The sequence below is a fragment of the Corella eumyota genome, chromosome 4 (genome assembly GCF_963082875.1).
Source record: "Corella eumyota chromosome 4, kaCorEumy4.1, whole genome shotgun sequence".
Lineage (NCBI taxonomy): Eukaryota > Metazoa > Chordata > Ascidiacea > Phlebobranchia > Corellidae > Corella > Corella eumyota.
Window position 1 is genome coordinate 17,157,320 of NC_137493.1, and position 25,537 is coordinate 17,182,856.

Below are 25,537 nucleotides of genomic sequence, written 5' to 3' on the forward strand. Positions count from 1 at the left end.
GTATATTATTTATTAAATTTTACGTTAAAACAATATCAAAATCGACCAAAAACGTGTATTTTATTTTAATAACATTGTTATAGTTTACAAAACAAAAGCACGTGCTTTTCGGGGACAAGAGTTGTGACCATTTTTTTTACGCAAGGTGACCTTAACCTCCTAAACTGCTCCATCTGTTAAACTTAAATATTAAAAATTAATCGATTTTTTATTTTTTATAGATTTGTTTTTTACATGTTGTAACTTATTCAGCATTTTTAAATAAGAATGCACAAAAATGTGTTATTTGCTTGACACCAAATTTTGACAAAATGTGTCAAAAAAACGTAACCGTTCTTAAACTAGTGTTGCCAGTTGAATTATTTTTTAATGTTTACATTCTTATAATTTGGCTAACAATTAGACAATAAAAAGTAAGTATTATTTTAAATCTGTAAATTGCCATAAAAATACAGATGTCAAAACTTGATTAAATATGTTAATAAAATTTATGTCGGCAGCGTAAGGTAGTGGTCAGGACACATGCTACAATTTACACTACTTGAGGTCGTGGGCTCGATCCCCACTGCTCTTATACTGTAGAGTCTTTAAGTAATTTGCTATAAAAGGTATGAATTTCTGCTAAACCAGCACTTGATCAGCAGCATAATCATCGGGCAATTATAATCTATAATATCCTAAACTGTTAACTGGTTAAAGGCAATTGTAGACTGGGTCGGGGTAACTGATGTTACTCTATGTTTGAGTTGTGAAGTTGATCTTCCCACACCGAGGATAAAAATATATTTTTAAAAAAATGTTTAATAAAATCTTTTTTTTAGTTTAAATAATCAAAATGGAAAGTGATTTATCGAATAAACCCGATATAAAACAAGCAACAAATCAACCCTTGGAACCTTTTCTGGTGCTTGCAAAGTCTGCCAAGGGAGCAGCTTTAAAAGCATTAGTTGAACAAGTACTAGAAGCGAATGGAGTTTATGTGTTTGGGGAATTACTTCAGTTACAATCAATTCAAGAGGTAAAAAAAATAATGTGATATATTACAAACAATGATTAATGAGTTTTTTATTTTAGTAACAATATTTTTCATGATAGTGCTTGGTTAATTTTTCCATTTAAAAGCCCTATAAACTGTTTAAACAGATAAACAGATAAACTTCTACTGGGCCAAAAAACAATTAGAAAGACATTTATCGGGACATTATAATTAAACAATATCTTGAACTGCAAAAAATAATTCTTGACTGGATCATGGTAACATGTGTTAATCTATGTTTCGACTATGAAGTCATCCTTTTACATTGAGAATAAATATATTTTGAAAAATCCTTTTATACATTTTTTGTTTATTTTTAGATGGAAAATAATGCTGACCTTGCAAAACACTTCAAACTTTTAACAATATTTTCTTATGGGACTTTCAGGGACTACATGAATCTTGCAGCTAATTTACCTCCTTTAAGTAATTTAATGAACAAGAAACTTAAACTTTTAACCATTGTAAGCATGGCAGCAAAATCCAAGGTAAAGAAAAGTTAAAATGATTGTAAAATAATGTAGTTTTGTATATTTTTTATTTGTTTAAAAACTATCATAATATAAACTTTTATTACTTGCTGAAGCTTTAAAGGTATAACCAGTATTTTATTACAGTATATTAACTACAACGCTGTGATTGATGAACTAAACATCAGTGGCACAAGAGAGTTGGAAGATTTGCTGATATCAGCAATTTATGCTGGGATTATACATGGAAGATTAGACCAACAAAATACAAGGTATAAAACATGATATATATTAAAATTTTATGCTTTAAAGTTGCTGCTAGCGTGGTGTAGTTGTCAAAACACTTGACTTTTCTAAATAGGGTCCTGGGTTCGATCCCCACAGCTCTCATGCTGTTGCGCTTTTAAGTAAAGTGCTATAAACTCCTGCAGAACAAACTCACAAAACTCGGTCAGGATAACAGATGTTACCTTGCGTTTAGGCTTAAAGTCTACCTTCCCACATGGGTCAGAGTAACTGATGTTACTCTATGTTTAGGTTGTGAAGTTGACCTTCCCACATCATGGATAAATTTTAAAAAAAAAAGTTGTTAAATTTATTTGTTAGGTTTGAGGTGGATTGGACAATAGGAAGAGACTTAACCCCAGAAGATTTGGATTACATCACTAAAACTTTGTCAACTTGGTATTCTTCTATTTACCAAATTATCAGATATTTTTTTACTCCTTTGTATACTGTGTCACTTCAAAATTGATCTAACTGTTAATTTAAATCTTTTCCTAAAGGTGTACAAGTTGTGAATCAATGTTACAAAGCATAGAAGGTCAGGTACGAAATGCAAGCAAATATTTGAGTGATGATGCGGCCAAAAAAGCACAAATTGCAACAGAGGTAAAACTATTACCAATATTTATTATTTCTAAATAAAAAAAGCATCACCTAGTTGCCTTTTTCCTTATTTATCCTTGATGTGGGAAGGTCAATTTAGAGTAACGGTTTAAACATAACATTTGTTACCATAAACCAATCTTGAGTTGACTTTGCCAGTTTGGGGTATTATTAATTATTATTACCCAATAGTTAAACTGCTGATGATTAAGGGGTAAGCAGAAGCTTAGACGACCTCTAGTGCCTTACTTGAAGTGCTACAGCATGAAAGACGTGTAAATCATTCATATTTCTTATTTTCATTAGGTTACGAATATAATGAGCACAATTAAAAAAGCAAGTAGCCAAGATTTAGATTATATGTCCACTACTGAACTCCGTACGAATCATCCTTCCCCATCTGCTGGAGTGGAAGTAAAACCAAAGAAGTCAAAAGTTAAAGGGTGGGTTTGGTAACTTATGGCATACTTGAATATTAAATTACGTGTTTGGTTACAAATTTTTTTTACTATCTAACATCTGTTACCCCTACCCAATATTAAGTTGTCTTTTGTAGTTTGGAATATTATAAATTTCAACTGCCCGGTAATTCGCTGCTGATTAAGTGCTGGTTCAGCAGAAGTTTATACTGTATATCGCCTTACTTAAGGGCGTTATAGCACAAGAGCAGTGGGGGATAAACTCGGGACCTTGTTTAGTGAAGTCAAGTGTTCTGACAACTACACCACGCTGCTGGATCAATTTTCGTTGAAACTATATAAACTTTTATTTTAGTTTAAGGGGAAGTACAATGAAGTTATGGTCCTCCAAAAACTAAAATACTTTTTCTATGATTCATTCACATTATATCTAAGCTAGGGTTAAACAATCAATTCATTACCCCTTTAAAGTGTAAGGGACCCTGGTATGCTGTTCTAGGGGCCAATTTTGAATTTAAAGTTTTAATATTTATTTCAACTGTATGGCTCTACTGCAGAAATGTGCAAATTTATTCTATTTTCTGGTTCTATTGTTATTTTTTTTTGATATAACATCTATCATGCAACTGTAGTTTTTAAAACAAAACTTAATTAAGCTGTTGATCTAGTGTTGTATTTAATTAAATACACAAATTTTTAGGTCATAAATTTATTTAAAACTTGTACACAAAAAATTCCAAGATAGTTTTGAATTTGGGGAACTTTAAATAACATCCACAAGAAAAATTCTGTAAAATAATAAAAAACATCTTTAATATATAATAAACAACATGAAGTAAATTAAAAAACAAAGCATTTTATGCAACTTCATTTTTGGGTTATCTGGTATTCTGTTCCCATTCATTAATTTTTTGTTATTTTAATGTTGTAGCACTTTTTATTACTTTGGCATGTAAGTATTGAAAATCAAACCAAGTATTATAAGTTTGGTAAAAAGTACATACCATCTAATAATGAAAAACATACCCATACATGTGGTGTGATATTAAAAAAGGGACGTTTACACTGAAAATTTAACTTACAAAATAAAAGTTAGTCATCATCTTCTTGCCATGAAGCTTTAACACTTCTGAACGCTCCATACTCCTTAATTTCCTCGAACAAAGCATCAGGGTCCAAGTTTGCCATGTGTGCCTCAATTTGATGTAAACGGCGGAAGTAACATACGTACTAGAAGAGAAAAATTAACATTGATTAAGGTTTGATGCATCAGAAAACTATCCTGTGTACACAGTTAAAAGGTGGATGGTCTAAAGGCTTAAGCGACAATAATTAAAACAAATCAGCTAAATGTTGAAAATTGCATTTAAACTAAGCTAAAGATCTTGAAATGTCTACAATTTAAAGAATCTAAAAGTAAACATAACATATTAACAGTTATTTAAATCATATACCAAACCACAATTTTCAATATAACATACCAAAGCAGCCCCATAACAAGCAAACGATGTAACGGTGAGTGGGATTGCCAAAGTTTTAAGACGTTGAAGTAAGGCACCTCGCATTCCGTCTGGCTTGGCAAGTGGGCCCTTTGCCAGAGGTGCAAATTTCAAGAGTTTAGTCGCTACACTCGACATTGTGCTTGGTTAAAATAAAACTGAACTAAAATTAAGAGATTGTTTGTAATTAAAGTAAAACAAAATTAAATTAAAAAAATTGTCAAACTGCAAAAATTTGCTTCGCAATTTTTAATATTTTAACGGTATTAAAATAGTTTTAAAATAACTTTATACTTAAAATATATTATATAGATGTATTTTTAATAAAAATTAAGTTTTTAAATAAAGTATAATTAACGTTAAACCCATTTTAAACTAGTTAAAAATACGTGAACGTGAGTTTCTACAAAAGTCAACAATCGCCATTTGCTGTAAATCACTGAACCAAATTAAATAACCTGAAGGTCGTTTTTGTCGGTTATCCTCTTTTTAGATTTTATTTTAAAAATCGCATTTTGCCTTAAAAACATGATTTTACGAAACACGTCAGTATAAATAAAACATATGATTTATTTTTTGTGAAATTTAACCTAATATTATATCTAAAAGCACCAAGAAAGCACAAATTAACTTAAAAATGGAAAGAAAATGCAAAGTAATCGCATTTTTTTAGCAAAAAAACAATTCTATAGAAAAATAAACACAAATTTTTAACTAAACCGCATATTATGATTTGTAAAGTATTTTGCAATTGGCTACAGTTTATTATTATTATAAATCTACATTATATTATGCACTTCGTTATGTCTTATACATTAATTTTCGTCGTTTTTGTAGAGAGCCAAGACTCTAGCACTCGGGTCGTTATTGCATTCAACCCATCTTGGCAGCCAAGTATATGGAATAAGCTTTGATAGTGCTGGACTAAACATTTTCTCGAATGTTTGCCGATAGTAAAACGCTTCCTTCGACTTTGGGGTATTATTTGGATAGATTTCCTCAGCTCTTTGCATATCAGCATCAGAAACCTATAAACGTTATGGTTAGTTTGTCAATAAAGGTTGGTATTTATTTATATAATAGACTTATTTTAATATTCGATAGCCCGCCCTATAGTGGGCATCTTAATTGTCGTAATATGGTTGCAACTCGCAACTAATATTTGTAATTTATCTGCGCATTAAACATAAGTTTTAATTATTTTTGTGGGCATATGTCCACTAAGCCCGATCCAATATATATGTATAGTTTAAAACACAAACTTACCCGTTTTTCAAAGCAATCATGTAAGATTTGAAACCAGGAGTTTTTCTTGGATGAAACACCATCACTAAACGCTTCTTTCTTTCTCCATAAAACCTCGTTTGGAATAAGTTGCTGGTTGTCGAACGATGATCGAATAATATATTTCTCTATACCGTTCTATAGAAACACATATTTTGACATTATTTTTATAAAAGAACACTTTTAAAAAAGTCAAAAACATATTCTTGCTTAAATTTAACAACCTGACAAAACAAGCTATAACTTAAATAAAGTACTAACCCAATATTAAAAGAACAAGTTTAAAAATAATTGCATCAATAAAATGTATTTTTACAAAGTTTTAAACTTGTAAAAAATATCTACCCTTGGTCTTCTATATTCTCCGGGCAGAGATAGAAAATATGAAGTGAAAGCGTGATCCAAAAATGGAGCTCTAACTTCTAACCCATGAGCTGCAGTGCTACGATCTGTTCGTAAGACATCAAACAAGTACAAATCCTTTAAGATTCGTCTAAAACAATGAGATTATGTTTAACGTACGTTTGATGCAAACCTATTTTTTAGAATTCCTGATTATTAGATTATATAAGAATTGTACGTGGGTAGTTTTAGATCCGCTAATGTAATGCAATTTCATTATTGTTATTTTAAAATTGTATACTTAAATAAAGTTTTTAGGTATTAAAAAAACTTTACACTTATGTTGATTTTGAGCAAATTCACCTGCTTTCAGCATCGCCTTCCTCGGTACTTGGTTGCTTGTAAAAGTAAAGATAACCTTGTCCCAGCTCATCAGCGCCCTCTCCCGACATGACCACAATCGTGTCAGTTTGCTCGCTGACATACTTTGATAGCAGGTACATTGCTATATGAAAATAAGTGTGAAAAAATAAATAAGTGAATGTTGCAATTAAAAGCTCTAATGTCAAGCTGACGAAAATTTCTTCATCATTAGAGTTTTGATTAATGTAAAATCCACATAAATTTTTACAGCTTGTGTGACATATATATCACTAGAAAAATATAACTAAGGTTTAATTAAAATTTTATTGAAACTCACGCGTAGAAGCCCTTATGGTTGTAATATCAAAACTCTCTGTGGCAAAAATAACTTTATCAACCGCTTGTAAACCTTCTTCTGCAGTGAAACTAACTTCATGGTGATCGCTTCCGATATGTTTAGCAACCTTAACAAAGTACAAATATATTTAAGATGCTTATAACGATATGGTGAAAATTTTAATTAAAAGTTAACAGAAGAAATTTAAAAACAATTTTCTTTTAAAATTTGAAGTGAAAATTTTGTCAAATCTTGATGTAATCTGCCTAAACTTTTTATAAACGCCAATGTTACCTTTCTTGCGGCAATAACATCTGGGCTTTCTCCCATTCCAATACTGAAGGTTTGCAGAGGAAGTTCTGATCCTCTTTCCTTTAACTTTTGGGCTGCAATGGCCGCTACCAAAGATGAGTCTAAACCACCTTTAAAGAAATAATTAGAAACATCATTTTACAGAGTTATATTAACAGTTTTTATAGGAACTCAAATAACATTTTACAAGAAATGTTGACAAGAAGTATGGGTTAAGTTAGATATTTTAGAGTCTTAAAGATACAAATTGAAGTTATTAACATTTATGTTTTATTAAACAAGCTCAAAAATTAAAATAATGTTTTACCCGATAACAAACTTCCAACCCTTCGGCTTGACATCAATCTTTTATCAACTGCGTTTGTCAACAAAATTTTAATATTTTCTTTCATTCCTTCCTCACTTTCGTCTATTAAAAGATGAAATTATTACTTGATGTCAAAATTAAGAGAAGTTGATGACTTCACGTAACAAAGGGGCGTTTATATGACGTCCTGTTTTGCTCGAAAACAGCAAGGAAAACGCTTTCTTAAAAAAAGCATGCTAGTAGTGATAACAAGGTACTAAAAGTGTGTTTACCCTTGACAAGGTTAACCCCTTGGTATTGCCAATGTTCTGGCGTAATGGCAAAGTCGTGAAATTTTTCGCTTCTTTCCAATATCAGTTTATCCCCTTTTTGGACATCAAACACCATGAAGTGAGCCGGAGGGAAGATTTCCAAATGTTTCGTCATATTACTTCCATTATTTCCTTTAAGAATTTCCGAAAGACCTGAAAGTAATTTATCAGTGTAAGAGTCAATGTCTACAATTTTAAGAAACATATGGATGCGTATAACACTGGCAGCGTTGTGTGGGGATCAGAACATTTACACTACATGAGGTCTTTGGTGCGATCCCCAGTTATCTCACCCTGTAGCGCCCTTGAGTAAGGCACTGTAAACGGTATGAACTCCTGCTGGGGCAGCACATAACCAGCAGCTCAATTATTAGACAATTATAATTAATAATATTCAAAACCGGCACAGGCAACTCGAGACTGGGTCGGAGTAACTGTTGTTACTTTATGTTTAGATTGCGCAGTCGACCTTTCCACATCGACAATAAAGATTTATACAAAAAACATATAGCACAAACAATGTTTCTAAATTCTAACTTTAAAATACAACAAAATATTGGATTATTTTAACCCACCTTTTGCTTCGGAACAAACCCCAACTAACCCCGAATCAAGAGCAAAATAAAACATGGGTCTAACTCCGTGGGTATCACGGGCAAACATCACTTTGCGGGACCGGGTGTCGACGATTATCAAGGCAAAGACTCCGTCCAATAGCTGGCAAGTTTTCTAACAAGTAAATTCATGTATTTAAAACAATATACCAAATCTATTTTGGAACAAAACTGATTGTGTTTTATCTTTAGTTTACTTCTTTATAGGTTTTTACAATAAATTCGATTTCATAATTTAAAACAGGACGTAAGTATTTATGTTTACATGACGATATTATGTTATGGGATGGTCACTAAACCCAGTTATATTACCTTGATTCCAAATTTTTCGTACAAATGCAAAATAATCTCGCAATCACAGGCTGTTTCAAAGTTAAAACCAAACTCTTTTCTAAGCTGCAAAAAGATGAGAAAAAGTTAAGTTTTGGAGGTTGATTTTAGGAGATAAAATTTATTTTTACTTACTTGATCAAAGTTGTAAATTTCTCCGTTACACATTAAAGTTAGATGCGGATATTGCTGCAATCTCATTGGCTAAAAAATAACGAAAATTATTTTAAAATTAACAAATATTTTGTATTTAAAATATATAGTATCACTTTGAGGATAAATTATAATTAAACACAAATATATTAAACAATGCCCATTGTTACCTGCATGCCTCTGACATTATCAACAACTGTCAGCCTGTGGAAAGCCATAGCACAGTTATTCAGTTGGGTAAGGTTTTGTAGATGATAACAGTCTGGTCCACGGTGTGCTATTTTAAAAGCACTTTCATAGTAACTAACGGACGATTTATCGCAGCCAAAAATAGCCCAAATTCCGCACATTTTGCTAATTAATTTTGATATAAAATAGGTAGATATATATGACTGTAACAGTATTGTAAACCTGTGAAAATATGCCTAAATTATTATATGTAAGAACCTACTTAAACTATAAAAAACAACAACATCTGGCCTATAACAACACTACTAGTAGCAGTGTGATCTAAATGAAACTGAGTAACTAAGTCAGGAAGTATTTCTCAATTACCGGTATTTAAACGCCAAAATTTACCAGTATGTATACGCCGGAAACAACAAAAATATCTTCTAAACTAGCTTTGTATAATGTAAATGTCATTGTAATCTACTTAACAACGATTCGTTTGTAAACATTAAATAAAAAATAACAGTTTAAAATAAGTCTATACAAGATACAAATCAATTTAAGTCTAGTGTAACCTGTTTACCTACAAACATAAACTGCCACGTTAAAAAACGTCAATACAATTTTCTCTTTTTAAATGTCTATTATAAATAGGCCGTTCTTTGTCTTTGTCCTTTATTTGACGTAAACTGCTTAAGGTTTATTTTAACAGATTTCTACCTTAAAAAAAACTAAAATAACGTCTTGAGTAAGATGACAATAATATGTTTACATCGTGAAGCTTATAAAATGTTACATCATTTTTTTTCAATATTTTGACTTACGCAATATTGCCGGGAGCGTCGTCTGCGGTTACACGGTGTTACAATATTATTATAATTCAAGCTTACGAATTCCCCTTTCTCTGTAGGTAATAATTTATATTATAACACCAAGCATGCATGAAGAACATAACAGTACGGTGTTATTTATTTGAGATGTATGTTATTAACACAAAGTAACACTTATAATAAACACAATAAATAAAACCATTATATTAAAACTTTAAAAATGAGTTTTGAAATGAATTGTAAAAAAAATTATGTGATACACAGCCTTTAAAAGCATAATAAAATAAAATGTGTCATCCTAATTGTCATCCTAAGTCCTAATACACAGTAACACTGTATTAAAAATACAATAGTCAATAACATTTTTACGGAACAATATGTCAATAAAATTTTTGAGTAATTTCGGTATTCAAAAAAATGCTGAAATACTTACAAAGATTTGGGTAATATGAATAAAAACGTTTTTAAAAAAGCTTTTGAAAAATAAACGTTTAAATATTTCCATTTTGGATTCAATAAAAACATGCACAATTAAGGTAATGGTTAGGTACTTAATTGTATTTTTAATTCAGCAAGTAATAAACTTTTAAAATATTCTAATTATTCTTAACTGCAAATAAAACATCTTTCGATGGTCGATCAGCAGGTGGAACGTAATCCTTTGAACCCGAATAACATTCTAGAATATCTAGATCAAGTAAATTGGGTTTGAAATCATATAAAATGTAAACTCCACAATTTAGAGTTTTATTTTCGGTTGTTATTTCTATGCTGGTCCTTGTGTACAATCTAAAAAAAACAATTTTTTAAATTGTTTTACTTTAAAATTTACAAATAAAAATAAAAATTTTAGTAACAATTTTACTCCCTTTTTCCTTACATATTAAGGTTGAATAAAAATTCTAATATTTGATTTTTTTAAATAAATTTAATTTATTAAACTTGAAGCTTAAACTTATAAAACTTTAAAATAAAATTTTACTTTGGATGATTTTCAAACTTGTCCAGAAATTCTAACATTTTATCATTAACTTCATAGACTTCACCAGGTATGTTCTAAAAAATAAGTTTTTTGAAATTTAAAATAAATTTAAAAAAAATAATAGGACTTAATTTGTTAGTTGAATAATTTTTAAGTATATGTTGTTTATTTTAAAGTATAAAAGTTTGTTCCTTAAATAAGTTTAAAAATACCATATGTTAACTACCTTTTTGTTGTAAAAACTCTGTGATAATAAGTAATTTAATATCATAGTCATTAAAATATCCACATACAAAAAACTGACTTAACACATATGTTGTTTGTTTATTTAATAATATTATACAATCCAGTGTAGTTAAGGTAATGTTATATATATATTTTACAATCAACTTTATTTACATATACTACTTACATGACCTTGGCCTTTTGCATTCAATAAGAATGGGATAAAAAATGGGGTAGCTATCACCATTGGGTATTTATCTTTTGTTTTACCATTACAAATAAACTTGGCCATTCCGTTATTTTCATCGTTTAAATGATGGTAATTTCTAAACCCCTTTTTTAATGTTCCATACACAAATACGTTATGCATGTTGCTTATTATCTATCGTTATCTGAATGGAAAAATTTTATGAATATTAAGTAATACAAAGATATCGCTTAGCTATGCAAAACTATACAGAATTTTGTAATACAGTATTCATTACACTAAGCTTGGCAAAATGAAACGTTTTATATTTGAAGCAGTTTTGAAAAAAAACGCTTAGTCATTTTGTTTACCATATGTAAGCGAAAAATACTTCATTGTTCAGCGGAGCGAAATATTAACAAGAATAATTAAATTTCATTTTTGATTATTGTCTTTTATAATTTAATTAAATAAAAAGATTATGTTTACCAAAATTTGTAAAAATGAAGTATTTAAAACATTTTTAGCGAAAGAAATATGCGTTAAAAATAACAATGTTGCGATATAACATTTCGGGGAAACACTGGCGTTAATTTATCGACAATTTTTATCAATAAATAAACTTGTTTTCGAAATAAAATCCTCAGAATAAGTTTTTGTTCGTAGGATGAGGTTCGATTCTGCGCACTGCTATTTAGAAATATTTTATAAAAGCAATATTGTCATAGTTTTATTAACTAATGGTGATATTTTGGAGAAAAAGTAATAGAAGTAAATAAGTTAGTTTTGAATACCTAATCCTTAGGCTGGCAGGCGAGAAATTTATATTAATTTATCATTGACGTTCGGGTTCAGGCAGTCGGGGCATGTTTTTGTTTTTTTCTAATAAATAATATTTTTCACATTTAGATTGTGTAAGTTAATAAATACTAATATTGAAATGGACGAATTTGGGAGCTCATTTTTTGACGTTGCAACTCCATCTAATAACGGGTTCTCACATTGTGCAACAACTTTATCGAACGTTAATATGTTTGAAAGTTCTAGAAACTCATATTTACATGAACAAACTACTGACCTAGACAGCTTAATAATGGGAGATATGGGCTTTAATCCAATAAATAACTCAACAAACTTGCTGGATATGTATTCTACTAACACTAATCAATTTACAATGGAAGATAATAAACCTAAAACCTCAACTAATATAACAGGATTTGAAACAACACAATCATTAGATTCTATGCTGGAAAATACTTTAACTGAAACAACGTCTATAAATACGGTTATTAAACAAGAACCAATTGCAACAAATGCTCAAGTTTTTACAAAATTAAAACCTAATTTGACTCCAGGATCTTCGAATATAATACGAACATCAAAAGTTGTCACACAGAGTGGTATTATGGTTAAAACGTTGCCAATATTAAACTCGAACCAAACGATTCCGATAAAATTTTATTCGGGTTTATCGGAGAAAAATGTTGATGGAAATAAAGTTTTTATTCAAACTGTGCCAACGATAAAAAGTGAATTCTTACCTCATGTGAAAGTTGAACAAATTGAGGTAATTCGTAGTTTAATAACATTTTTGGGGTTTTTTGTAGATTGTATGGCACTGTGATAAAGGGTGTTACTTGTCACGCCTTTTTAAAGCTTGGTTTGATATTAAAAGCATTATTATAAAGTGTTAAGTTTAACAGTAAATACAATAACCAAGTTAACAAAGTTGCACACTATAAGAATAGCATTTTGAAATGATCAGCGTTATGGTGTAGTGGTTAAAGCAATTTGGTTTACTACATGAAGTTATGTGTTAAATCTCTACTGCTTTCATTCTGTATCTCTATTGATTAATAATAAGGCAATCATAATAAACAACATCCTAAATTCTGAAAATCAACCTATACTTGATCAGGGTAACAAATGTTACTCTATGTTAAGGCTATAAAGTCAATCCTTTCACATTAAGAATAAAATTATACATGTCAAAAAAAAAACAACTATTATAATGGAAAAAAGTTACTTTTATAAGGTTAAAATAGGGTTTTACCAATATATGCAAAGGTTAATTTAATACTTATATACTTTCTTTAGAATGAAATTCAAATTCCAAAATCCAACCTTGATTTAAAAGATGGATCCAAACTTAGAGTAATAATTTGCAATGTGGTCGCCTCATTCAGAGTTCGATGCCATCTAAATTTAAGACAAATTGCTCTACAAAGTGTGGATGTAGTTTATAAAAGGGAGTCTCAGGTAAAGAATAAAAGTTTGATTAATAATTTAAAGCTGCAATCAGCAGCCTTTGTGGCTTAGCTTTTAAACTTACTTTCTTTGTGTAATTTAAGCAGGGAAATAACCTGGTACATTATGGTTGTGTATAACACGATACCTATGTTTGTATATTTTTATCTTCAATGTGGGAGGGTCGAATGCCGACCTCAACATAGAGTAACATCAGTTACGCTGACTCAGTCTCGAGTTGCCTGTGGCAGTTTGGGATATTATAGATTATATTTGCCCAATAATCATGCTGCTGATTAAGTGCTGGCCCAGCAGGAGTTCATACAGTTTATATCACCTTTGCTTAATGGTGCTACAGCATGAGAGCGGTGGGAATCAAACCCACTACCTTATGTAGTGTAGCAAGTGTTCTAACTACTACACCACGCTCCCAGTGTACTTTTGTAGGTCTTTATCCATTTTTTATTCATAAAAATACAATGTTATAATACTTAATCTATTTTATTTTCAGAAAATAGTGATGCGATTACGAAAACCGAAATGCACGGCGTACATGTGGTCGTCAGGTAAAATAGTTTGCACCGGATCTAGTTCCGCGAATGATGCAAAGTTAGCTGCAAAAAGATTCGCAAGAAGGCTTCAAAAACTTGGATTTCGGGTGAATATTTGTTGATTGGTTTAATGTTCTAAAACGGGTCATGGGCTTCTTAGTTTGTAAATTTTTGTTAGTTTGTAAAATTTACTTTTTTTATTCATTTTGTGAATATTTTTTTTGGTATTCATTGAAAACATATTTTATCTGGTTATTTTTCCCTTTTTTACGTTTTTATTAGTAAAAGTTCAATATTTTTTAAGTTACGGGGACTTTTTATGTAACATATGATTTTTTAATTCTAAAAATAGCAATAAAATAAATATTATTGTTACATGTTAAACTTATGTAAGAAAGTATCGGTTACATAATATCAAAAAAGGAGATCAAATTTGATTGCATAACAGCAATTAGTTTGACCTAAATTCTTTTATATTTTTACCTTATTATCACAAGCAATTTTTTATTTTCGTAAATTGTGTATATATCTTTTTTGTACCTTAACTTTATATTATATATGAAGAACTGCTATACAGTCCAACACTATGGAATATTTGTATTAAAACTTATTTAATAAAACAAGTATTTAACTTTTAGGTTCGATTTGCTGACTTTAAAGTGGTTAATGTTCTTGCTGTGAGTAAAATGCCATTCGCCATCGATATTAACGAGTTTTCAAAGTCACAAAGAGGAAGACATTGCAGGTATTTGTTTTATATTAAGTGTATTTATACTTATGTAGTTTTGTTAAGTGTCTGATGATCGCATTTGTACAAATGAGTAAAAAATTAATTTTAAACAAACTGTTTTTATCACATTCTCAAAACAAGGAAAATTTTCCATTTTTTACAGACAGATTAAATCGTGTTGGTTTATTCCCCACTGCTCTTGTGCTGTAGCGCTCTTGAGTAAGGCGCTATAAACGGTTGGAACTCCTGCTGAGCCAACCCCTAATCTGCAGCATAATTACAAGGCAATTATAATTAATAATATCCCAAACTGCCAAAGGTAACTCAAGACTGGGTCGGAGTAACTAATGTTACTCTTATGTTTAGGTCATGCAGTCGACCTTCCTACATCAAGGATAAATAAATATAAAACAGAAATTTTATTATGAATTAAAATTAACCCCTATTATGTTTTAGTTATGAACCAGAATTACATCCAGGAGTGACTTTTAGACACGCTGACACGAAAGCAACTTTAAAGATTTTTTCAACGGGATCGGTTACGGTTACTGCTCGATCTGTTCCACGAGCTATCGAAGCTGTCAGGAATACCTATCCTCTATTTGAACCTTTTTATAAGTAAGTTTTGCTTTTAATAAGATGTTGTTATGAATGGACTTTTGTTTAAAACTATTGACGCTGGTCATTCAATTTAGATAAAACAACAATGTTTTTGTATTTATTTATTTTGATATGAAAAGGTCGAATGCACGACTTAAACATAGAGTAACATTTGTTACCCCGACCCAGTCTTGAGTTAAATTTGTCAGTTTGGAAAATTGATTATAATTGCCTGATAGTTAATTTGCTGTTTGGTTTTAGGCTCTGCTGACCTCACTTTAGGGTACTTGAGTATAGAAACTGTGGGAATTAAACCCAGGGCCTCATGTAGTGAAACCAACCTTTTTAAACACTACACAACGCTGCTGGTTAATTTAAAAATTTATTCAGAAAAATGACAATTTCATAATCTAAAACATATTTATATTTTTCACCATTAGAGTCATATTAAATTATTCCATACCCAGGCATAATAACAATAGACTTACATCTAAAATTTGAATAAATTACTCTGAATAATCAATCTTAAAATATTGACACTCTGTTGTAAAGCAGGATACAGTTGTTCTAGTTCACTTCCTTATATTTGTTTCAGCTTTTCACACATTTAAAATAAACAAAGCTAGTATACAGGACTTACATTATGTAATTCTATAACAGTTACTTAATTGTATGTATTATGGCAAAAACTAGAACTAGCAAAAGTTTAAAAAAATTTTTTTCTTGTTTTTGCTGTACTAAATATAACTTGATGTTGCATACTAAAAGTACATTAAGTCCATATTAAAGGACCTTATACAATTGTTGCTAATAAAATTTTAAATTAAATTATTGATATAATGCTTGAAATGAAAGCATAATTAGATTTATTTTTAACTAAATTTTACTTTCAATTTTAGATTTATGAAACCCAATAATGAGAATGATTACCAAGATGCTTTACCTAGTGACACTGAGGACTTAAGTTAATAAAAAACTTAATTTTAAAGTTGATCACTTTACTATTAACAATATAGGCAATCTATTAAACCTTAAAGTTATTCAATGTTAGTAAACTGTAAGTTAATGTTATAGGCAATTTTTGTCCATTTTTTGTGGTCGATTAAGACCTTAATGTGCTTGTTCTTTTGAAATTTGTTTAATTTAAACTTAATGACAATTGTAACCAATTCGTAATGGTATTATTACGTGAATATATCATTACAAAAATTTTATACCACTTTTTTTATTTTGTAAACGATATTAAATTTTGCCAGTTCAGTTAAAATTAAAATAAGTTCAATTTAAAACTTCAAATTTCATGTTTAAAAAATTTAATATTTTTTTTTCTTTTAGGGCAATTTATGACTGTTTTTTTTATTAGTATTTATTAAAGTATGATAAATATTTAGTAATATTAAAGTTAAATTAATAAAAGTTAATTTCATGAAATATAAAAATGTTTTTATTTGAAAAAAAAATAAAATAATTTAGTCAAAAATTAATTGAAAAATGAATATTATTTTGAACCTTTTTTTTTTTGCACAGTCTTAAATGCAGTGTTTTGTATTCTTATATTTGGCCATATTAAAAAAACCTTTTTTTATAAAAGGACTTGAAATATATATGGAAATTTGTGTTACCTATCTTTTAACAATATGTAATTGTTTGTTTTTCCAACAATAATACTCATTGTTATAAACAATATAAAAAAGTGATTGTTTTACTACAATAAACTACAAGTTGATTATTATATCAATTGTTAATAACTTTTTTTTAATTAAAATTTAAAAAATTCGTTTATTATTTTAAAAAAATCGTAAAATTTCAGAAATGTTTAATGCTGTTTATAACAGATTTGTTATTGTGTTGTTGTGCTTATTACGTTCGATATTAACATGACAAATTAGTAAAATTTTCAATTTTTGTTTTTACTTTTATTTTCTTTTTGTGTTGAATAAAATCTAAAAATTTAACTTAGTTATAATTTAAGTTTTAAGCAGTGCTAGGATTTAAACTTAGGACCTTGAGTAGCAACTTAATATGGTGTCATATTTCAATAATGTTGTTAAATTAGTTTAAATAAAGAAATTTAAAAATGATTCCTTTAAAAAAAAATTTTAATTGAAAAATACATAAACAATTATTTTAAAAAACCAATTTAATTTTAAACCTATTTTCACTAACTTGAGTTTACTAAATATTTTTTAGCTTAACATCTGCACCTGCAAATTTTAACTTAGGGCAAAATACGTAAAAAAGTTGCCAAAACTTAGTCAAAACAAAAGTGTTTTTAGCTTAAATTTTGTGCTATGCATTGCTTGTATAAATCTAGTGTTAACTTAACGAATGTTAAATCAAGTTGGTGAAGTGGTTTTGTATTTTTAAACTTAGTCTGTTTTGTATCAATTTGTCAAGACGCGCGCATGGTAAAAAGTAGCAGACAAATATATCATCATATATATCTCTATATTTACAGCATATTTTAAACTATAAAAAATATTATAAGGACTAGTCTGTGGTTAAAGTATATTTGAATGCTTGTTTATAAGTGGGATTAATATTTATAATATAAGCATATGCGTAAACAATTAAGTCTGGTGTTCTTTTAGTTTTATATCAAAGAAAGTGCCTCATTGTGTAGTTAGTATTAACTTATAATGTCTAATTAAATGTAGTTTATTTGTGGTAATAGGTTCACGTAGTACAGGGTAATTTCAGAGTTAATAAATCTGTGATTCAATCAGCTGCTGGAATGGCATTTTTATGACGGGGTAGATTGTCTCTTGGGATAATTTTAAAGTTGCAAATAAATCTGTTTTAAAACTACTTGACTATTTGTTGTTTATTGGATAATATTTTAATAGATTTACATTTGACTGTTTTTAATTTTTAATTGTGTACCTGAAAAAGATATATGCGCACAAATAGTTATTTTATTTAAGTAAGTTTGTACTATTTGAAGATTTTAAGTCATTTTAAGTTAAGAGGTTTAAAGTTAAGGACAGATTTTTAGAACTAAAAAACAATCTGACCATTAGTAGATTTTAATTTTAACTTGTTTTGTTATGATTTTTATTATTAGGTATATAAATTACAATAATGAAATACTTTTTAATAATTTTAATTTGGTTGAATTTAAACAAAAACGCGGCATCAAAAAATGTTTCTAAAACTTTACATTTTTCTGAAGAAGGAAAATTGATTAATAAGCTTTTGACAAACTATTCAGCCACTGTAAGTCATTTTAGGTTAACTGATGTTTTTGATAGTTTTGTTTATTCGTTAAACTATTTTTAAATATTAAAAGTAGGGCCTTGTTAATATATTATAGGGTTGCTTTACGCATATGTCTTTTTTTGTATTTATATTTAATGTAAAAAGGACGATTTTACGACCTAAACATAGAGTAACATTTGTTACCCTGACCCAGTCACAAGTTGACTTTAGTAGTTTGGAATATTATAGATTATAATTGCTTAATAAATATGCTGCTGATTTAATGCTAGCTCAGCAGGAGTTTATATCGTTTATAACACTTTACTTAGGGCGCTACAGCACGGGAGCAGTGTGGATCAAACCCAGGACCTCATGTAGTAAAGCCAAACCACTTTTAAATTTTAAAATGTTTAACAAACCCGCTTAGGTTTATTAATTTTTTTTGTATATAAATTTATCCTCGATGTGGGAAAGTCGAAAGTGCAACTTAAACATAGAGTAACAACTGTTACTCCGACCCAGTCTCGTTTTATAACATCGCTTAAATTGTTTTTTATTTAAAAGATTCGACCACGAAGCAGTCAAAACGAAGCAACTGAAGTTAAAGTCGGAATGACCTTGCTACAAATTCTGAGCGTGGTTTGTGTTAAAAAAATTATTTAAAAAAATGAAAATTACAAAAAATTATTTAATTTTTTTTTTAATTTTTTTTTTTTTAATAAAATTTTTTTTTTCATAATTTTCTTTAGTTTTTAACTTATATTTTTTTAATTTTTTTTGTTTTACTTTTTTTAATATTTTTTTAATTTCCACAGAAAGAGAAAACTCAAGAGATGAAGATAAGTGGTTACGTTACTTATGAGTGGCAAGACGATCGTTTAAAATGGAAGCCGAGTGAATATGAAGGAATAAATATTACAAGAATTCCGATTGATTCGATTTGGGTTCCACGTATTGTGCTTGCAAATGGGTAAGAGGGGGTTATTTAGGGGATTTTTTATTTTTTTAATTATTTAGTTTTTATTACTTTACAAGCCTAAACATAGAGTAACATTTGTTACTCCTACCTAGTCTCGAGTTGACTTTGGCAGTTTGGAATATTATAGATTATAATTGCCCGATAATTAAGCTGCTGCCTAAGTGCTAGCTCAGCAAGAGTTTATACAAATTATAGCACTTTACTCAAGGGCGCTAGGGCATGAAGGCAGTGGGGATCGAACTCGGGACCTTATGTAGTGAAGTAAAGTGTTCTGACCACTACACCAAACTGCTAGCCACTTAAAATAATTTATTTTTTTTTAAATTTTATTTTTAAGAATATTTATTTTATTTTAACTTTATTTTTATTTAATATTTGCTTCTAAATTTAATGTAATGTCACCATTAATATTTATGTTTAAGAAATTCAGAGAATATTCGAGAAGCATTTAGAGTCAATGCGTTGGTCAAATATAATGGACATATTTCATGGTTACCTCCGATTATTTACGAAACAACTTGCAATATAAACGTAAGAATGCTTGATTGTCTTGTCATAACAATATATTATAAATCAATTAGATGATTTTACATTTGAAAAAAAACTGTTTAAATTTTAGTTATTGTACCAACATAAATTAATGTAATTATTAAGCTTAAAATATTTAAATTTGCCCTATTTAGGTTGCATTATTTCCTTATGACTGGCAAAATTGTTCTGTTATATTTGAACCTGCTGATTATGACCAGTCAGAACTAGTATTTGGTTTGGCTTATGAAAGTTACATTTATATCGATGTAAACGGTAATTTTATATTGTTTTTTTGCTATAGTTATAATGTTGGAAAGTTGAATTAGACCCTCAACTTAAATTTTCTTTTATTTATTTATTCTCGATGTGGGAAGGCCGACTTCACAGCCTAAACATAGAGTAACATCAGTTACTCCAACCCAGTTTCAAGTTGCTCTTGGCAGTTTAAGATATTTTAACATAGCAATGTTTTTTGACTGGCCTATAACTTTAGGTTTTTGACATAAGTTAGTACTGTTAGCAAAATTGCTAGTTATACTGAGCACTTTTTCCAAGGCTATTTTTTATAAGTTGAATTTTCTTTTAGAAAATAAAACTACGGTAGCAACATTTTAACTAAATTAAAATATTTTAAGCGTTTGTCCCCAACGGTGAATGGGATTTATTACAACGACCAATCTCAATTGTGACGTGGCCAAATAACAATAAACGACAACAAATATGGTTTCACTTTATCCTCGGTAGAAGGCCACAGTTTTATGTTTTAAACATGTTATATCCATGTGTTATGCTTCTTATGTTATCTTGCATGGCTTTTTATCTACCAACAGTTGGAGGTAAGACCTGTATCCAATTTTTGCTTGATATAAACTTATTTATTTTTATTTATTTTGATGTAAAAAGATTGACTTCATGAACTAAACATAGAGTAACAACAGTTACTCCGACCCAGTCTTAAGTTGCTTGTGGCAGTTTGGGATATTATAGATTATAATTGCCCGATGATTATGCTGCTGTTCAAGTGCTTGCTCAGCAGGAATTCAAACAGTTTTTTATTGCCTTACTCAAGGGCGCTACAGCATGAGAGCACTGGGGATCGAATCCTGGACCTCATGTAGTGAAGCCATATGTTTTGAACACTACACAACGCTGCCGATACAATTAATTTAAAATTGTCTGATATAGACTAACAAAATTGAACCCAACATGTTTTATTTAAACAACTTATAATCTTATAGGTGAAAAAATATGTTTGACAATATCTCTTTTACTTGGTGACACCATTTTTGCTTACTTGTTCGCCCAAAAAATGCCGACTGTTGCCAGTGTTCCATGGATTGCGGCCTTTCTTTTATTCTCAATGTTGATGCTAAGTGTTTGTATTTTACTATGGTACGTTTGAAATCAACTTTAGATGTATTTTTAAATTATTTGATCTAGTTTTTGTATTTTTAGTTACGTTTAATTTAAAGTATAATTATTTAAACATTTTTAAAAGCATTGTTTAATTTTTATTGTTACTCTTTTAGTGCTAAATTAAATATATTTATTTTTTTGTATCAACTTAAGGTGATAGGTTTAATATTTTATTTGGGAAGATGTGCTGTTGTAACCTGCTTTTAAGCTATCTGTAAACACATAGCTTAAGGGGCGAATAATGTGGTGTTGGTGCGGCTCAAACTTGAAACCTTTCGGCTTATAGTCTGATGCCATTGTCGGTAAATCACACTATATTAGTCTAACGGAATTTTATTTTAGTGTTATAGTAAGCAACGTTCATTATCGTTCTCCCTCAAGTCATAAACTAAATCCGAAGGTGAAAAATTTTTTTATTAAATATCTGGGCCCTGCTTTATCCTTGCATCAACCTAAACAGAAATGGAATTCAACGGAAAATAAATCAACAAATTCAAGTTAGTTTTACAGATATAATTAAAGTATACATTAAAAGAATATCTGTATGTTTTTTAATATACCGTTAAATTTTAAAACTTAGTTTATTTAATATATTTATTTGAGTATTATCTGGTTTTTAATTTTTTTATTTTTTACCTTTTTTTAAATGTTTTTTAACAGAAACTTTTAGAGATCACAATTTGGACAAAACAAACGAAAACCAAACTTTAAGAAATGGACATTCACTTAGCGAAAACTTCTACAATAAACACGTAGCTATATTTAATTTTCATATTAGTTTTAGAGTAAATAAACAAATTTTAGTTGAATAAGATAATAAAAAGTTAATTAAATTACAATAGCACTAAGTAAACAATATCTTTAACAACCTTCATTTCAGTTTAATAATCAAAATTTATTGTGTTTCTGATTTAAAATAAACAGGCAACCCTGTTTGGTTTCCAAACCCGGCGACGGAACGAACCGGAATTGATCGAACTTGACCCGATTATACCATCCAGTATTCAATCTCCACCTCGTTTTATTAAACCTTCGATGAAGCATGCTCGATATATTGCTCAACATAATAAGGCAGCAAGGGCGCAAGAAATCGTAAGCGTTTCTAAAATTATTTTTTCAGTGTTTTCCAATATACTTAAAAAGAATTATGTTGCAATTTCTCCAACTTGCACGAGGATACCATCATTTTAAAAATTGGTCAAGTAGTTTTTGAGATATCGGAATTTGAAGCTAAATATTGTAATGGGGAAAATTCCTACGCTTGCGAGTCACGTGACGCACGACGTCATTGCTTAAGTTCATACGCTGGCAGACATAGGAAAATGACCTTATTTTGTCCTCTCTGACCAGTTTGTTATACTTTTTTTAATTTTTTTTTGCAGAAAACAAACTTAGCATAAAAAGCAAAATTTAGCCATATTATATAAGACAGTTGTTACTTTTTAAGTATTTTTAATTGGGTAGGGTGTATTTGAAAAAAATTAACAAATTATGGGTATGCTGTTAATTCTTTTAAAAAATAATGGTATCCTCGTGCAAGTTGGAAAAATTCCAACATAATTAAAAAAGAAACTTGTGTTTTAACCACTACACCTATTTGTCGGTTTAACTTATAATATTAACAGAACTTGTACCGTATTGTATCAAATAAAATTTTCCATACACGTTTAGCAAATTTAACTTTAGTATATTAAGGTAATACTCTTAAATATAAAATATTAATAAATAATTGTAGATACGGGATGACTGGGCTTATATAGCGATGATCATCGACCGATTATTTCTGTGGATCTACTTGGCTGCCTTTGCATTTGGTTGCATCGCTTTCTTTATAAGAATAAGCACTTCATATTATCCCAAGCTTATAACATACGAGTGAATAATTCAGGTAATAAATAATTTCTAATTTTATTTAAAAAAATTTTTTTTTTTATCTAAGTGACGTCATTATATTACGTCTAAGTACTTTAAGTAGTTATGACATCACAATTTGATGATTTTATAAGAATTTAAACACGATAAATTTTATGAGAGAAATGTCTTATAAGTGACGTCATAAAGTGTGTGTTCAAAGCAGTGACGTCACAAAAAGAATGTTTTATGTTGGTGACTTCATAAAGCTTGTGACAAAATTATTAACTTCTCAGAAAGCATTGTTTTATGTTTGTGACGTCATAAAGTGTGTGGTTAAATTGGTGACGTCACAGCACGGCAAACTTTTCCTTATGACGTCATTAAGCCTTAAGCTTTTATTTATAACATCATTATTATCGGAAAATGACGTAGGTATGTGAGATAATGACGTCATACTGGTAGAACAATTGCAGCAAGAAATAACTTGATCTTCGCTAAGTCCGAGTTTAAGTTTCAACGTTCGAATATATTCGATGGATTCGATTAAAATTGTTAAAATTTCTTCGCTGTTGAGTTCGTTGAAATCTTGTTCCACCAAGTTTGTGTTGTTTGGAAGAATGTTTCTTAATGTGAGATATAAACGGTGTAGTTCTCTTGATTCATAATCATTGTTTTGAGGTTCTTTCTGCTGGATTTCGGTTAAATCTCGATGTAAATCTGATTTGCTATTTTCGTTCATCTTGGTTAGGTTGACCTTGATTAGGTTGACCTTGATTAGGTTGGCCTTGATTAGGTTGACCTTGGTTAGGTTGACCTTAGTTAGTTTGACCTAAAGTAAGTTGAACTTGTATACTTTAGCTGTAACTTTGTTTTAAAACAGTTATAAGCTAAACCATTTAGATTTCTGCCTAAATTCTGTAATATTTAATATAAGTTTAAGTTACTTTGCCCTAAAAGGCTTAAATTTTTAAAAACTATTTTGTAACTAATTTGTAAAAAAAAGTAACTTAAATGGGTAAATTGAATAAATTTTAGCTTTACGTTATTCCTGAAAACTTTCTCGCTATATCTTTGTAATTAGATTACCGTAAACAACAAACTATTATAGTAAACTTAAGTAGTTAGACTGAGTGGCAACTTTATTGTAAAATGAACAAAACTAAATTTTACGGCGCCAATCGCTGAGGTAAAAGTAATGCTGGTTTTTAAATAAGACAAAACTTTTTATTTCTTTATATTTACCGCTTAAATTCAACTTAACCCTCGATTTTGTATACAAACGTAAAATTTCCCCTTTTTCTTTTTTATTTTAATTTTTATAAATATTTAAATTTAAATTTTTTTTTAGATTTTTGGATCGTTCCTGCGTCATTAGACAACTCGTTCTAACTCGACACCCTGTAACAATCATCTTTTTATTACGTCACAATTCAATTAAGCAACTCAAAGTTTAAACATCTTTAAATTGAGAGGTTTTGGAGTACGCCAGGTGCGCCAAAGAGGTTGAAAACAGCTGATCAGACACTGGAGAATCTAAGTTTGTTAGAATTTCTAATACTCTCTAAAGCAGCTGATTTGATTCTTTAACTAATTTTGATTTTTTGTTTAAAATTTGCCAATCACTTTAAGGCAGCTGGTTCGACTTTTTGCAAGGTTTAAATTGGATCGAATTGTTTAGAAACTTTTATATGAATCATGTAATTGAGAATTTATAAATAAACTAAAGTTTAACAAAATATTTATAATTGATTAAATCAATATCATGACACTGAGTAATAATTGTATTGAAAATTTGCTAATAAATATTTAATTTTTGCAACTTTTTTGGATAATATTTAAATTTTATTACAATAACATAGTTTTTTTTAATAATAAGAAAATATTGCGCAAATTTAGGATAACCTATTTAAAATAATTTGGAAACACTAAAGCATTTTTGTTTATCCTCAATCGTTTAAATATTTTGCTTTGTTTTGATTTTTGTAATGAGAAAACGTTGTTTTTCCGTGTTATGAGTTGCGTAATATTAATGCAATTAGTCATTTAAAGACATTTAATTATTATTGTTGTAAGGCAGTAACATTTTATTTATTACTACGCTTTAATTTTGATAGTTTTACATATTTTATTAGGTTACGTTCAATTGGAATCGAACTTAAGATCTTACTAGTTAACACCCGCTTAGTAGGGTTGAATTTTTTCTTTTTTGGTAGGAGATTTTTAAAACAATTGTCTTGTATGATTACGAATACTGCTTGGGCACCACAAACGGTAGATTTTTACCAAGAGACATCTATATCGTTTATAAACTTTAAATTTATATAAAGAGATTTTTAAAGGCAAGCCTGTGTGTTACTTAGTATTAAAACAA

At 29.2% G+C, this 25,537-nt stretch overlaps 6 protein-coding genes across 6 annotated transcripts; 3 read left to right on the plus strand and 3 right to left on the minus strand.

Annotated features, from left to right (window-relative positions):
• The first annotated feature begins 331 nt into the window (after positions 1-331).
• LOC145750087 (COP9 signalosome complex subunit 7a-like) lies at positions 332-3,758 on the plus strand. The gene is made up of 8 exons (XM_082566024.1): positions 332-413; positions 822-1,018; positions 1,357-1,524; positions 1,654-1,778; positions 2,113-2,190; positions 2,292-2,397; positions 2,701-2,837; positions 3,169-3,758. Exons 2-8 carry the CDS (start codon positions 836-838, stop codon positions 3,209-3,211), a joined length of 840 nt encoding a protein of 279 aa, XP_082422150.1. The 5' UTR covers positions 332-413; positions 822-835; the 3' UTR covers positions 3,212-3,758.
• LOC145750088 (uncharacterized) lies at positions 3,493-4,611 on the minus strand. Its single transcript, XM_082566026.1, has 3 exons — positions 4,295-4,611; positions 3,896-4,043; positions 3,493-3,601 (listed from the first exon to the last, which is right to left on the minus strand). Exons 1-2 carry the CDS (start codon positions 4,448-4,450, stop codon positions 3,906-3,908), a joined length of 294 nt encoding a protein of 97 aa, XP_082422152.1. The 5' UTR covers positions 4,451-4,611; the 3' UTR covers positions 3,493-3,601; positions 3,896-3,905.
• A 251-nt stretch (positions 4,612-4,862) lies between these two features.
• Positions 4,863-9,075, minus strand: LOC145749672 (asparagine synthetase [glutamine-hydrolyzing]-like). Its single transcript, XM_082565501.1, has 12 exons — positions 8,836-9,075; positions 8,648-8,716; positions 8,495-8,578; positions 8,144-8,297; positions 7,530-7,721; positions 7,258-7,359; positions 6,933-7,060; positions 6,639-6,765; positions 6,302-6,443; positions 5,942-6,089; positions 5,579-5,734; positions 4,863-5,340 (listed from the first exon to the last, which is right to left on the minus strand). The coding sequence occupies exons 1-12, from the start codon at positions 9,013-9,015 to the stop codon at positions 5,128-5,130; spliced, it is 1,695 nt and encodes a 564-aa protein (XP_082421627.1). The 5' UTR covers positions 9,016-9,075; the 3' UTR covers positions 4,863-5,127.
• Positions 9,076-9,793: 718 nt separating this feature from the next.
• On the minus strand, positions 9,794-11,260 carry LOC145750539 (gamma-glutamylaminecyclotransferase C-like). The gene is made up of 3 exons (XM_082566598.1): positions 11,061-11,260; positions 10,649-10,722; positions 9,794-10,455 (listed from the first exon to the last, which is right to left on the minus strand). Exons 1-3 carry the CDS (start codon positions 11,241-11,243, stop codon positions 10,263-10,265), a joined length of 450 nt encoding a protein of 149 aa, XP_082422724.1. The 5' UTR covers positions 11,244-11,260; the 3' UTR covers positions 9,794-10,262.
• Positions 11,261-11,973: 713 nt separating this feature from the next.
• On the plus strand, positions 11,974-16,520 carry LOC145750086 (uncharacterized). The gene is made up of 6 exons (XM_082566023.1): positions 11,974-12,627; positions 13,158-13,319; positions 13,819-13,965; positions 14,497-14,603; positions 15,045-15,206; positions 16,088-16,520. Exons 1-6 carry the CDS (start codon positions 12,001-12,003, stop codon positions 16,155-16,157), a joined length of 1,275 nt encoding a protein of 424 aa, XP_082422149.1. The 5' UTR covers positions 11,974-12,000; the 3' UTR covers positions 16,158-16,520.
• Positions 16,521-18,284: 1,764 nt separating this feature from the next.
• LOC145751660 (acetylcholine receptor subunit beta-like) lies at positions 18,285-24,815 on the plus strand. The gene is made up of 12 exons (XM_082567857.1): positions 18,285-18,404; positions 18,951-19,025; positions 19,202-19,356; positions 19,788-19,896; positions 20,049-20,169; positions 20,532-20,732; positions 21,135-21,288; positions 21,655-21,809; positions 21,973-22,064; positions 22,237-22,404; positions 23,048-23,200; positions 24,515-24,815. The coding sequence occupies exons 2-11, from the start codon at positions 18,999-19,001 to the stop codon at positions 23,189-23,191; spliced, it is 1,326 nt and encodes a 441-aa protein (XP_082423983.1). The 5' UTR covers positions 18,285-18,404; positions 18,951-18,998; the 3' UTR covers positions 23,192-23,200; positions 24,515-24,815.
• Positions 24,816-25,537: the final 722 nt, after the last annotated feature.

Bases quoted from the DNA above. Each gene is read 5' to 3' on its own strand.
- LOC145750087 (XM_082566024.1), top strand. From the start codon at position 836: ATGGAAAGTGATTTATCGAATAAACCCGATATAAAACAAGCAACAAAT. The intron at 1,019-1,356 runs GTAAAAAAAATA...GTTTATTTTTAG, and splicing joins AGTTACAATCAATTCAAGAG to ATGGAAAATAATGCTGACCT. The intron at 2,191-2,291 runs GTATTCTTCTAT...CTTTTCCTAAAG, and splicing joins ACTAAAACTTTGTCAACTTG to GTGTACAAGTTGTGAATCAA.
- LOC145750088 (XM_082566026.1), bottom strand. From the start codon at position 4,450: ATGTCGAGTGTAGCGACTAAACTCTTGAAATTTGCACCTCTGGCAAAG. The intron at 4,044-4,294 runs GTATGTTATATT...TTTCTCTTCTAG, and splicing joins CTTGTTATGGGGCTGCTTTG to TACGTATGTTACTTCCGCCG.
- LOC145749672 (XM_082565501.1), bottom strand. From the start codon at position 9,015: ATGTGCGGAATTTGGGCTATTTTTGGCTGCGATAAATCGTCCGTTAGT. The intron at 7,360-7,529 runs GTAAACACACTT...ATCTTTTAATAG, and splicing joins AGGGGTTAACCTTGTCAAGG to ACGAAAGTGAGGAAGGAATG. The intron at 5,735-5,941 runs GTAGATATTTTT...GTGTTTCTATAG, and splicing joins GAGAATATAGAAGACCAAGG to AACGGTATAGAGAAATATAT.
- LOC145750539 (XM_082566598.1), bottom strand. From the start codon at position 11,243: ATGCATAACGTATTTGTGTATGGAACATTAAAAAAGGGGTTTAGAAAT. The intron at 10,723-11,060 runs GTAAGTAGTATA...CTTATTTTTTAG, and splicing joins ATGCAAAAGGCCAAGGTCAT to AACATACCTGGTGAAGTCTA. The intron at 10,456-10,648 runs GTAAAATTTTAT...TGTTTTTTTTAG, and splicing joins AAGTTTGAAAATCATCCAAA to ATTGTACACAAGGACCAGCA.
- LOC145750086 (XM_082566023.1), top strand. From the start codon at position 12,001: ATGGACGAATTTGGGAGCTCATTTTTTGACGTTGCAACTCCATCTAAT. The intron at 13,966-14,496 runs GTGAATATTTGT...TTTAACTTTTAG, and splicing joins TTCAAAAACTTGGATTTCGG to GTTCGATTTGCTGACTTTAA. The intron at 15,207-16,087 runs GTAAGTTTTGCT...TTTCAATTTTAG, and splicing joins CTATTTGAACCTTTTTATAA to ATTTATGAAACCCAATAATG.
- LOC145751660 (XM_082567857.1), top strand. From the start codon at position 18,999: ATGACCTTGCTACAAATTCTGAGCGTG. The intron at 21,289-21,654 runs GTACGTTTGAAA...ATTTTATTTTAG, and splicing joins AGTGTTTGTATTTTACTATG to TGTTATAGTAAGCAACGTTC. The intron at 22,405-23,047 runs GTAAGCGTTTCT...AAATAATTGTAG, and splicing joins CAGCAAGGGCGCAAGAAATC to ATACGGGATGACTGGGCTTA.